The sequence below is a fragment of the Neopsephotus bourkii genome, unplaced genomic scaffold (genome assembly GCF_033783945.1).
Source record: "Neopsephotus bourkii isolate Nb327-2 ecotype Australia unplaced genomic scaffold, CSIRO-AGI_Nbou_v1 NB_719, whole genome shotgun sequence".
NCBI lineage: Eukaryota > Metazoa > Chordata > Aves > Psittaciformes > Psittacidae > Neopsephotus > Neopsephotus bourkii.
In genome coordinates, this window is record NW_026901218.1 from 2,457,593 (window position 1) to 2,470,266 (window position 12,674).

The 12,674-nt window shown below is 45.6% G+C and overlaps 1 protein-coding gene across 9 annotated transcripts in view; it reads right to left on the reverse strand.

Moving 5' to 3' along the window:
* The window catches only part of CADPS (calcium dependent secretion activator), a 210,509-nt gene that overhangs the window by 22,097 nt on the left and 175,738 nt on the right, over positions 1–12,674 (reverse strand). For all 9 annotated transcript variants that reach the window (XM_061354231.1, XM_061354230.1, XM_061354229.1 and 6 more), the window contains 3 exons: positions 8,183–8,257; positions 7,061–7,144; positions 2,407–2,439 (listed from right to left, as the gene is read on the reverse strand). In XM_061354231.1, coding sequence (XP_061210215.1) covers positions 2,407–2,439; positions 7,061–7,144; positions 8,183–8,257 — 192 coding nt within the window. The remainder of the gene's footprint in view (positions 1–2,406; positions 2,440–7,060; positions 7,145–8,182; positions 8,258–12,674) is intronic.

Sequence of the window (12,674 nt, forward strand, 5' to 3'; positions counted from 1 at the left end):
GATCTCTGCAGAATTTAACTGATTTTAAACAATAACCTACAAATGTGTGAGATTTGAAGGATTACAGCACTTCTTTAAAGAAAATGGGGACTGAAGCAGGTGGATGGGAAAACACAAGAAAAATAAATCCTGTTCAAGTTCACATTGCTTGATATAGTGGAATCAAACTTACCTCAAAGGAAACCCATTAAAACACCGTAACACAAGTCATTACAAGAGCTGCCACAAAACCTTAAATTTCCATGGCACATTGCAAGTTTGTTAATAACTAGTGTCATTAGTTTCCATTACTGTGATTTACCTCAGATCACAGAGTATCATTTCTCTGCAAGATACAATTGTCAGCCGCTGTAAATTGAAGTTAGTTAACACATCTGTGTAATTTCCAGGGTGAAAATGAGGACAGTTTGGAAAGCAGTAGGAAGGGAGTTTTTTAATACAAAGCAAACAATTATCAAGCAAAGGGCCAGTGCTTGGCCCTTGGGAAGCCAGTAGCATTTCTTAACACCTACTGCAACAATGACAAGGTATTAATTTGAAAAACAATGAGGACAACATGAATGTGGCAGTAGTCAAGTGTTACACTTTCAAGCAATTTTCAGTATGCCGAGTGTGCCCGTTTCGAGGTGGCATTAAACGGATTGATTTGTACCCACGCCATTGTAATGGCATCTGTGGAATTAGATTTAACCGATGCTTTTCTGTTCAACACCAGCAATTTCCCTCTGTCCTCTAGGCAAACAGGTCTTTCTTTCTCCTGTCCCCAGACTGGCAGTGGCTCATGGACCATAGGGTGGCCTCTGCAAAGGCCTGGGAGCTGTGTGGGGCTGGTGTTTGACTTCATTAGAACTGCTGAGGCTGTCAAAGAAGCTGTTGAAATGTGACTTCGTTTCCTGGGTGAGTTGGGGAAACAACTGAAAAATAACCCAGATGAATGGTTTCTGCTCTATTTTACACAAAGAACCGAAGCACCTCACTGGCCCCAAGGATGGAAGCAGACTCCACTCCTCCTGCTGTGGATTCTGGGAACCCTTGAAAGGGTCATTTAGCATTGTACTGAGACTGCTTCCCTGGAGATGCTTTACTTTCCAGGGATGCAGAGGCTTCAGAGAAGGCCACACTTTGCCCTAGAACTTACTTAAAACAACTGTTCTGTGCTCAAATTCCTGATGACCAAATATTTAAGGTGCACTCGAACAAATACAAATTGCAGCTGAGGAATCTCCACATTTTCTAAAGCTGGATATGAATTCTGAGTCTCTCTTCCTAATGATCTCAATATCCTGTTTCTATTAGCCCAAAAGAACAGGACACCAATCTCTGCACTGGGATATTTTAAACCAAGCAAGACCTCTTACTGTTCAAGAGTTTGTCTTTTCCATGCTAAGCTCAAGAAACAGTATTTTTTTAGGCAAAGTTTACCCTGGGCTAACAGGATGGAAACACCAAATGCAGATTATGTGGTCCAAGATATCAGACAAATGTATCACCTTGTCATGTGAAAGCATGAAGAGCAATTGCGCCTACGTTCAATGCACATATATACATTATACATACAGATCATCAAACTCAACTGAGTTATTCTTCATTTACCTTGCCCAGTCTAACCGGATGCAGGAACTAGTGTGGTGTATTAAGATCTACTTCTTTAATTTCATTTCTAATTGCTCAGGATCTTTCTGCCTGTAAATGTTACAGTAACCCCTCACACCAGCCAGTATTCATATATTACACTTCAACTGCATTTAAATGTAAATTTCTGGCAAGTTAAGCGCTCTGTCTAAGAACGTTAAGGGCCCTTTTCCTTACGAATCAAGGTCTAATTAGAGGAGACGATGTACAGTTTTCCTCTACCAATTACAGGAAAATGGAAGAAATTATTTTCATTAACAATTTCCCAAACACATGTTGCTAGCTCATCACCATCTCCCCAAAGTCATAAAAAAGTCATTTTCCCAAAGAGTAAAATAAACTAACAATTAGAAGAACAAAAATAAAATAGATTAGCTAATGTGTTAGATGTGTGTTGGCTCAGTTCTAACATGTCTGGACCTTTTTGTTTGGAAATTATACTGTATTTGTACAAGTCCAAATGAAGAATTAACAGAATGCACTGCTCCCATTTTTTTTTTTTTAATTTTAAATGTGATTCAAGCCAACTGCAGAAATATGGTACCTTTTTGACACCATCTGCAAATTACTGCCTAAACAGCCTCGTAGGTCTCCATGAGAGGGTAACTGCTCATTATTAACATCATGGAGATATTCTTTCCAGTTCAAATGTTAGAAGTGTGAAGGCCCATGGTTCAAGCTTGGCTGTTAATGCATCAAGTGGGTTGCTACACGTGCCATAAACCAAAGCATAATGCAAATTACTATGACAGAAGTTGTTTAAATTGTGCTTACGGGTACATCCACGTATTTGGAAGCAGCCTTCACCTGTAGAAGGAACAAGAAGAGAGTTTACACCACCAATACATTTTCAGGTCTTTGCTTTCATCATTAAGCACCTGTAAGGCCTCCTGCAGCTAAGACTTGGGACAACACAATGCTGAGTGGGGGAAAATGGGTGATAAAAAAACTATGTTTCTCATCTGAAAGAATAGGCAAGGGTGGTATTTTTGTTGTTGTTTTTTTTGGAGAGGTAACTTTACTGCTGCTAAAGCTCTAATAGCAACAGATGATAGTGTGGGAGTTGTGCTTCTCCCTCTTCTACTTCAGCGAGCGGGGGAAGATGGGGTTCGTAAGTAGACATCGTTATTTTCTTCGGAGGCCTCATTCTCTGCCCAGAGCCACGTGTCTCCAAAGGCAGTGTGCGTCTCTCCATTGGGAACCGCATCTTGGAGCCTGTGGGAGCTCCTCTGGCAAGCAGGGGCATGATGGCATGGTGAAGCTGGCATGCACCCAGGTGGCCATAAGAAAGCACACAAAGGACACTGATTTTGTCCTCTTGACCTTAGTGTTACCCACGGTGTGCTTCCCCAAGCCTTGCGGCCTGGGATGTTATTTACCTCCTTTTTGTTGGCCTTGATGACAGCAAGAGATAAGCGCCCCAAAGCTTTGGTGCTTCCCAGACTCCGAGCAGCTACATCGGTTTCCTATGATTTTTCTACTTTTTAAAAAATGTTATTGAGGGAGGGTACCAGAGGGTGGACACTGTGGTGTTCTCACAGGGGCTGCAGGACCCCAAATTGACTCTGTCTCTGATTTGCCATATAGCAGGGTGAATATCCCCTGGCATGGGAGGTGGGGTGGCCCCAATGTCAGGGCCAACTTTTCCAGCTGAGCAGTGCCCAGCTGGCTAGAGAGACCTTTTTTACCACCGTAGCATAAGGCATAGTGTCTAGAAAGAGTACGGCTGGGATTTTCCACAACACTTCTGCTTTTAATTAGGGTAAGCGTTGCCGGCCATCTTTGTTTGGGTGTAAAAGCTCACCTGCTTTTAAATATTTCTAAAGCTACCATTAAAACAGCCTAAATATAACACGCACACAGTTGCATCTTGGGATGAATAAATTATGTGTCCCGAATGAGAGAATGAATGTATGTGTGAGACAGAATGTGAGAGTGGGTGGAAGCACTCATATGGTGTGTGTGGGGGGTGCATAATTAAGCACAATGAGGCGATACAAAAGACCAGACTGGTGGTAATTGCCGAGGTGAACGCTGCAAGTATTGGCAGCACCCAGGCTGCTGAGCCCGGGGCAAGAGCAGAGGGAAGGGCAGGAGGAGGATGCTGAGAGCCTGACGCTGCGATGTGTTACGGGGTCTGGCTGTCGAAAGGATAGAGGTGGCACATCCCAGCATACGAGTTTATGAAGGAGGCAGCAAAATCACTGCCAAGCCATTGCTCCATGTGAAGAGTGAATATCCCTGTGTATCCAGCTATCCCTGTTCCCAGCCAGCTGGACACCTCGCCCTTTCACTACGTTTAGCCTCACAACTTTCTCGGGAGGTAGCGAAGTGCTATCCCTCGCTCCTGCCCAATGGGAGCGGAGGAGCCCCAGCCTCCGTGCATGAAGGCAACTGGAGCCCAGCCAATGGCTGCAGCTCCGGAGGAGCAGGCAGTCGTGGCACACTCATGCCGGCATGGAGCAGCCACAGGTTGCCCAAGGTATCTCCAAACCAGCTCTTCTTTCTAAGCAGCAAAGTTAAACCACCAGCAGGGAAGCATGGAAAACGATGCAGCTTGGCAGCCTGCAGAATTCAAGCCGAGGTTTGTGCTCAGGGCTGCACTGTGCCATGCACCTCTCTCTTCAGATATCACACAGGGCATGAAATAACGTAGTGGCACCCCAGGAAACTTGCAATCTGAGCATGGATTTAGCACTCTTAGGTCCAGCTCAGTGCCACCATCTCAAACCACCTTCTTCAAAGCCAAGAGGCGACAAGAATAACTCAGTCAGCTTCCTGAGATCTGCCCCCTCCACCCACAAAAAGAAAAATAGAGCTGCTTCTCCTGCCCACTCCTCTTTAATCAGAATAATTACTTGTTTTTCTTTAAACTCAGATTTGGCTACATTTAGTGAAATTTCCAAACTGCCGGATGTTGTGTGATTTTTGCTAGGCTGCCGTTTTTCACAAAGTATGTGACTTTGCCATGAAACGTCTCAGTTTACCATACAAATTTTGCACAGAACAAAAATAAGATCTTTTACTTCTGTCTCCCTTGGGTAATATGCAGTCTTTAGTTTTAATTACCATAGGTGCAATTCTTTGCCTACAGAGGCCATCCAGATTCAAGGGAGTTTTAGCATCTGGCATTCCTGTGACTCAGTGGATCTGCACATGCGGATGCCCAGCCAGGGCCTGGGATGCTGCTGCCGAGATGCACTCAAATGTAGCAACAAACAGGGAGTGGGGGGGGGGGAAAGTCTGGCCAAATTTAGAAGAGTGTTTTCCTCTCAAAGTGCTCCGCAAGGAGAAGTGGCTAGTGAGAATTTATTAGGACAACAGATGCATTAATTTTATCTTGAATTTCGAGGCAAGAATTGGAAATGAGGATATCCTACTAGGTGATAAAACTGTCTGTCACAAGACCCCCGATTACATGTCACTTGCAGAGCGCCTGGAAAACACATGATGAAAGAAGTCAGTGGAAGGGGGTGGGAGACTAATGCTTTCTAGAGCTCAGCGGCTTGGACCATCACACTTTGTTGTATTTGTTCCGACAGGGAAAACGTGGGAGGTGGTGCAAGCATGCTGTAACAAGAGAGAGTTTCTCTATTTATCACTGCAAAGACTAAACACAGCAAATCACATTACTACCGCAGGGAAGGAAGACTGTCTAAACCCAGTACCAAAGGCTGGTCCTCAGCCTCCTCTTGTAGCTGGTGCTGCCCAGTGGCTCCCAGCAAACAAGCTGGGCAAAGTGAGAGATGTCCTTTGCCTGGAAAGGAGCAATCCTGCTCTTCTGCAGCGTGCCCAGCCTCCCTGCTGGGGGTGAGGGCTCAGCACCTTCCTGGAGACATGCATACACTATGCACAGTAGCTATCTGGATGCTGAAGCACATCCCTTCCCAGTGAACTGAAGCTACAGGGATAGGCTCAAAGGCTGTGGAGCTGTTGGAGCAGGACACACTGTTTTGCTGCTGCTGGGGCTGTTAATGGTCAATGTCTGAGGAGCAGCAGAACCCCATGCACCTACATGCTACCTTTTCATGACTGGGCATCCAGAGCCCAAGAGCAGCCAGGGGCTTTGCTCAGCTACTGAAGGGAGCAGCACTTGGCAGCGTAAACAGTAGGATGTGGTGGGAGCAGTGCAGCATCAACCAAGGAACAGCTTGGATTCACGGAGAAGGAAGGACTGCACATTACACTGTCTACTCAGGCTGATGCTGGTACTTCCGATGCCTGGAAAGCTGCCGCCTCCACATCCTCTGCTGCTGCTGGCACGCGAGCATCTCCTAACTCTCCACAGCACTGGAATGAGAGAAGGTTCCACGCCAAGGCATCACCTGAACTCCCCCAGGCAGGGATGAGCAGAGCCCTGGCGCTGTAATCACACAGGAACTATCCTGGGAGAATTGCTGCACCACTGGGCAGTGAGTGGGACACCCTCCCTTTCCCTCCTTCTCTGAAGAACGCAGTGCCTCCAGCACACCTGGAATATCAGGATGCTTAGCTTGAACCCTATGGTGGATTAAATAAACTGCATGCACACAGCTGCCCATGAGTAGAATTTCTTGCCTCTCTCCAACCCCATTTCCAAACAGATCCTAGAAAACTGCCTCAAACTCAGCAAAAAGGGCCCAAGAGTAGCAAGCAACAGACAACTGCAAGTAGCTAAGACAACTCCTGAATGAGACTTTGAAAGCCTTTTGCCATGCTTGCAAAGAAACACTCGTGTGGCTTCCTGGCATGCATTTTCAGACCTTTGGAAATCAGCTGCTATGCATTTGTCCTAAGAAGCTGTCTCAACACTTCTCTGGAATATAGCTCAGACTGCTTAACCCTTGCTGGATACTGAGGCCAACTTTGCATGGATGTTGTTTTTGTCCTGAACATTTCTAGGAAGTAAGTAATGTGACAAGTTCTGCCATGTTAGGGAGGAGTGTGGTATTATACAGGCACCTTGAGCTGCATAATCTCATGGCATTTCCCCTACCTTGCTCTCTTTTAGAAACACGAAGGCACTCCCTAGATCTCCCCTATTTTGTTTTTCACTACTTAAGATGGTCACTGCTATGTCCAGAAGACTAAGAGGAACATACTCATCATGCAAAAATGTCAGCGAAGCAACTTCTTTAGTTAGGGAAATCACATGTACAGTGCACTGATTTGCCTTCATTTTCATATACAACTTCAACAGCGTAAACTCCACCAACCCATATGGTGACTGGAGATGGCTTTACTCTGTGCTACAATACAATGGCCTATGCACCTTGGGTGTTTATGTATTGTATACCTAGAGGTTGTTTGCCTGTTCATGTGGGGGTTACAGTGCTCAAACGCCACAGAATGGCAGAATTATGACATAGCTGATCTAGCCCTGGGAGAGCAGGAGAATACAACTCAGAGTTAAAAATAAAGAAGAAAGGAAACTATAGTCCGTACTTACAGTAAATGACAGGAAAGAAGAAAACAAAGTTCCTTCATCGTATCTAGACAGTTTGGCCAAGACGCCTTCCAAAATGGTGACAAACTGTGAAGACAAAAAATACTGCTATTATTTTTAATCATCGAACAAGGGTGTAAAAATCAGCATCAAAGACACCAACAGAGCTCTGAGCATTGCCAAAGGAACCAACAACCTGTCCCCAGGCAGCATGGGCTGGGGCCCGGGGAGAAAGAAGCATTGCTTTTTGTGTGCTAGGTGGGTCTCATCCCTTGGTGTCATGGGTGATGTTGGGACAGGAGGTGGGAAGGCAGCACAGCCTCTCTGGATGGGGAAGCTGGTGGTTCTTGCTCCCAGTACGCAGTGTCAAGCACGCAGCTAGCTGGGTATTCTTGCAGAAGAATTGAACTGGCATATGTTGGTGGATTATGTTTAAAGGTCTCCACTGTATAATAGGGATGACTTGTTCTTAGAAAGTTTGAAAGTAGATGAAAAAACACCCTACCATCTTTCTCCCTACGTACCAATTGCTCTCTGTGCTAGCACAGCACACCAGACCTACACAACAAACCAAGGGAAATGCTGGCAGCTGAGCTAGAGGAGACGACTCTGATGAAAAACAATTTCCAAACAATTAAACCTGACATTTTGGAATGTATTTCCCACTACTGTCACCTTTAAATTAACTTCTTAGAAGAACATACGGTGATCTTGCACAAGATGAGTTATTTTGTCCACACAACCTTATGCGTAGGAGCAGTGACCGCTTCTCTCTGCCACCCCATCATCTCTGCAGCAGCAATAAGCAGTGCCACCCTCTGACTGCAGGTGCCCCTCAGTACCATAGGGCAATGGTGACCATGGGGTGTTACCCCCGCATTAACTTAACACCCATCCCTTAAAACCCCTTCTGGCCCAGTATGGCAATCCTGCTAGCAGCATATTACATCTCACATGGTTCCTAATCATCAAAGAGTCACCATGAAAGGACTCGGAGATGTATGAACCTGCCTGTGAGAAACAAGAAGCCAATTCAACATCTTAATGTGTCACATTTTAATGGAAACGCACATATTAAAAATGCAATGTTAACAGTGAATCACTACACCTGAAGCTGAAGGTTACCTTTGCCACTAGGAGTGTTATCATTTCTTTGACGGTTTCCTCAATTAGTTCATCTATTTTCGAATGGTACTGGTGCTGAAGAAAAATAAAAAGGGGGGGGGGGAATATTAGCATTGATCACAAGCAAGAGCTCTACAGTTGTCAGACTCTTCCCTTGGTAAACCACAATATGCAGTATCAACCTGAAGAATTACACAGCTTATTACCTTGGGCTCCACTATGGTGACCAGTGATTACTTACAGTCATTGGTGAGATGCTGAATTCGGGAGAATCTAACATCAGATTGTGAAGCATGGGCAAACCCTGCCCTCTTCTGTGTGCCTGCAGCTCCGGGAGCCACATGCAGATGTCGAAGGGGAAGCTTTGTCATCCTTGTGAGCACCAGCACCCAGTGCTCCTAGAGACCCTGAAATCCTTTTGCTTCAGTTCTGTGGGCATTACCCTGCTCATTTGGCACACGGATCACACCCATCAATGAGATATGCCTGCTGCTGGAGGGGAATGGGCAGCCCTTGCCTAGGGCACCACAAACCACACAGCCGTTGGAAGGGTGGTGGGGACGACAAGAAGATAGGCTGAGAGAGCTGGGGCTGTTCAGCCTGCAGAAGAAAAGGCTCCAGGGAGACCTTAGAGCAGCTCCCAGTGCTTAAAGGGGCTACAGGAAACATGGAGAGGGGCTTTGGACAAGGGCAGGTAGTGATAGGACAAGGGGGAACGGCTTTAAACTGGAAAAACATAGATTTACGTTAGATCTAAGGAAGAAATTACTCACTAGGAGGGTGCTGAGGCGCTGGCACAGGGTGCCCAGAGAAGCTGTGGTTGCTGCATCCCTGGCAGTGTTCAAGGCCAGGCTGGACACAGGGGCTTGGAGCAAGCTGCTCTAGTGGAAGGTGTCCCTGCCTATGGCAGGGGGTGGAACTGGATGAGCTTTAAGGTCCCTTCCAACACAAACCATTCTGTGATTTGCTGCACCAGGAGAGCCTGCAGTGTGTTAAACCCCCAGGAATGATGTTACACTCTTCCCATCTACTGCAGCAGAGCAGTTGAACCTGTGTTGCATACTGGGCTCAGCAAGCACATGGCTCAAATTAAGCACTCATTTAAATGCTTTGCTCAGTGACTATAAGATAGATCTAAAAGACACCCAACAAACCAAGATGAGCCTTTTTGTCCCATGTAAAAGCCATCACACAGTGCAGCCCTGAGCCCTGGGTGTCAGCAGATCCCATGGCACCAGCTCAGGACTGGCTGACCTACACCAGTGCCTGCAGCATCAGTGTTTCCGCATCTTCAACCCAATTTCTGCACAAGCCAAACCTTGCTTAGCTTGGGAGCTCTGATGCAATCAGCTGCAATATGGTTAGAATAGGTACTAAAATACAGTCTCCTACTAATTTAGAAAAGACCTGTTTCCAATACAAGATTTAATTAGTGAAAACATACAGTATATTCTTATTTTCAATGGACTGAGAAAATACTGATTATGACTGCTTTCCAACACAAAACATTTGATTTTTCAGTCAAACATTTCAAGCACTGGTGCTAGTCACTATATTCATTACCACTTGGCATTAATATTGTTTTAAAATGTTAACATCAAATCACATTGAAAGAGACAAATCTGCTTTAAATACTAATCAGACTTTGGGAAGGAAGACTGCGAGGGCTTTACAAATGCTAGATGCTGGTGTCAGTGTCTGATTGTAATCTCTGAACTGCTCTACACTTCGGGGATTTTTTCCTATGACATTAACATTAATAAAGAAATTTGGACAAAAAAAAAGTCAGACACACTTACCCACTCTTTAGCAAACTTTTCAGGTGATTTGGAACAGAAATAAAGAGGAAAGGGCAAAAGACAGGAAAAAGAACATATGAAGAGAAACTATAAATAAACCAAAATCTTTTAAATAAAGAGATGCATGAGAACAACCGCATCATGCATAGAAACAATAAGCAATGGAAAATGAAACATGATCAAAACCTCCTTTCACTGAAACACCAGATTGTTACCTGTGGTATCTTCAGGCAGTAAAGCCTGCAGGGACTCGACTGTACCTAACTGCTGACAGTCTCTATGGTTTTATTTTGCTCCAGAGAGGAAGGCTGTCAACAGGCAGGTTCAGCATCAGGGCAACTGCACATCCTTCACCAGGACGGATGCGCCTGAGGGGTGAGCCCTGCTTCAGGGGTTACATGGTGAGGCACATCTCAGGCAAAGTCCTGGCTGGGTACACTCACAGCATCACCTGTGAGGGAGGACAGGCTGGCACTGCCACACCACAGGCTGTGATCCACTGAGTTCACCCCGAGGTACAAACATACATGAGCAAGCAATATTTGCATTTGCAGTTCCCATTTCCATGTCCTGCTTTGCAGGTCAAGACATATATGAGTCCCTTATGGAATGATAGTTATGATTTATCTGTTAACTAACAGATTAACTAACATAGAGTTAGCTCTTGTCAGCTCCTGGGATTGACCTGGCCATTCCCAGCATAGCTGGAGATGTAGCTGCAGGGTGACAGGGACCTGTAACAACTGGGTACACATAGGAGCTGCTGACGTCCTCGGCATATACAGCCAGAACCTCCTATGGGAGCTGAAGAAGGGGTTGTGCATATGTTGGGGGTGTCTTCCCCATGACATTTTCCTTCTGCAACTAGATTTTCTGTGTGTGCATAAGGACTTAGCTAACTGCTTTCATCCGGTAAATCATGACTTTTAACTCAAAAATGGCCAGCTACATGCAAAACAATACACTGTGAAATGTACCCACCGATGCATTTTCAACTCAAACCTTGTTTAAAAAGCAAGTAAGAGCCCTGGTGAAATAAAACTGCAGCTCTGAGAGCAGGAGAGGACACTGTGTCCACACCAAGGACTCTGAGCGCTCATTCCCATCGCAGCCACAATCCCTGGGGTCCGCACAGACCTGGTGGGGGGCCAGGACCACACAGAATAGGACCCGTGAGGCTGTGGGTCCTGCTCTGGGCAGCCACAGTGATGTGCACCCTGTGCTACTCGTGCTGCAGCTCCATTTCCACCTCGGGAAGATGAGACTGAGCCAGGATGGGGTTGGAGAAGGCGGTGGTTTGGAAAATAAGTGCCTGGTGCTGCTTTCACAGGCGCCTGGCTCATAAACCAGCATTTCTAACAGCTCCTTCTACATTTCTTATGGAAACGCTCGAGGTTAAAGATCACATATCTGGTTTACTTTACCCAGCGCAGCCCCCGCTTTCGATAGAGTTCATCGCAGCTTTCTATTAGCTCAATTATTACAATCCGTAATCAGCGCACTACAATGATTCAAGTTGACTTTATGTGATGAGTATCTTGCCTTGTCATGTAACAGATTGTGTGTACGTTGTATTTCTCTAAGGACCATCTGACCTTAGATATTAAATAGAAACATACTAGACCAACTGAGAAACATTTAATACATACATTTATCCCCTTAGATGTATTAAAAATTCAGAGGAAAAATAAATATTTAAGATGGTAAAGTATGTTTACCAAATGTTTTAACAGCTGCCTTTAGAGACAAGGAAATGGAAATGAAATGATGGGTGTTTGTTTCACAGGGTAATGCTCGCAAAATGCATTCAAGTATCTGTTAAAGTGAGTGCAACTGAAGGTAGTCTGAAAGGGAAGGACATTGGCATGGGAGGGAAACCACAGGAGAGAGGTCAAATAATGTGTTGAGAGAGCCTCTGCCCACGTAGAGCTTGAACTGTCAGAAAAATCAGGGGTTTGTTTCTAACAAAACTGTTCTCCAGTGGATCTGGGCAGACCCCCAGCCTGAACACCACCGTGGGCAGTGAGCCCTCTATGCTGCTTTTGAACTGTCTGCAAAGGGACCGGACCATGTATCTGAGAGCCACGTGCCAGCAGTGGCAGTGATGGAGTGTCCCGTCAGCGGGCTGTGTCTGTCCACAGTGACTAGATGGGGGGAAAGGGACTCAGCTCCCAAATTACAGAGGAATACACAAGCTCCAAACCTGGTTTTTCATCCCTCTCCTGTCTGACTCATCAGAACTGGAAGAGGCAAGGTGACAGTTCGTTCTCCCCTCCCAACAACAGAGCTAAATCTTAACTCTTAACTGCTATCTCAGTACCCTTACATCTTAACTCTTAACCCCCATCTGAGTACGACCATCTCAGCACATAGGCTTAGCTTTAAGAAGAGGAAATGGAGACAGGCAAAATATGGAGTGGCACAAGCGAATGGAGGGGGAGGTAATAACACTCATTAAAAGAAAGAAAAGGGAGGGTGTATAAAATACTGCAGCCCTAAATGGTAACTTATGCACTGATAATTTACACCTGCTTTACTGGTCTATTAGTTCAGCTGTTAAAAAGCTCGTGCCCCAGCAACTGCTGCTTGCCGCAGGAGTTAGGCTGTCTCCAAACTGCTGTACCGAACACCTTCTTGAAGCCGCACAGGCAGATTTACAGAGCTAATCCCTGCTGCAGCTGAGAACAGCAGAG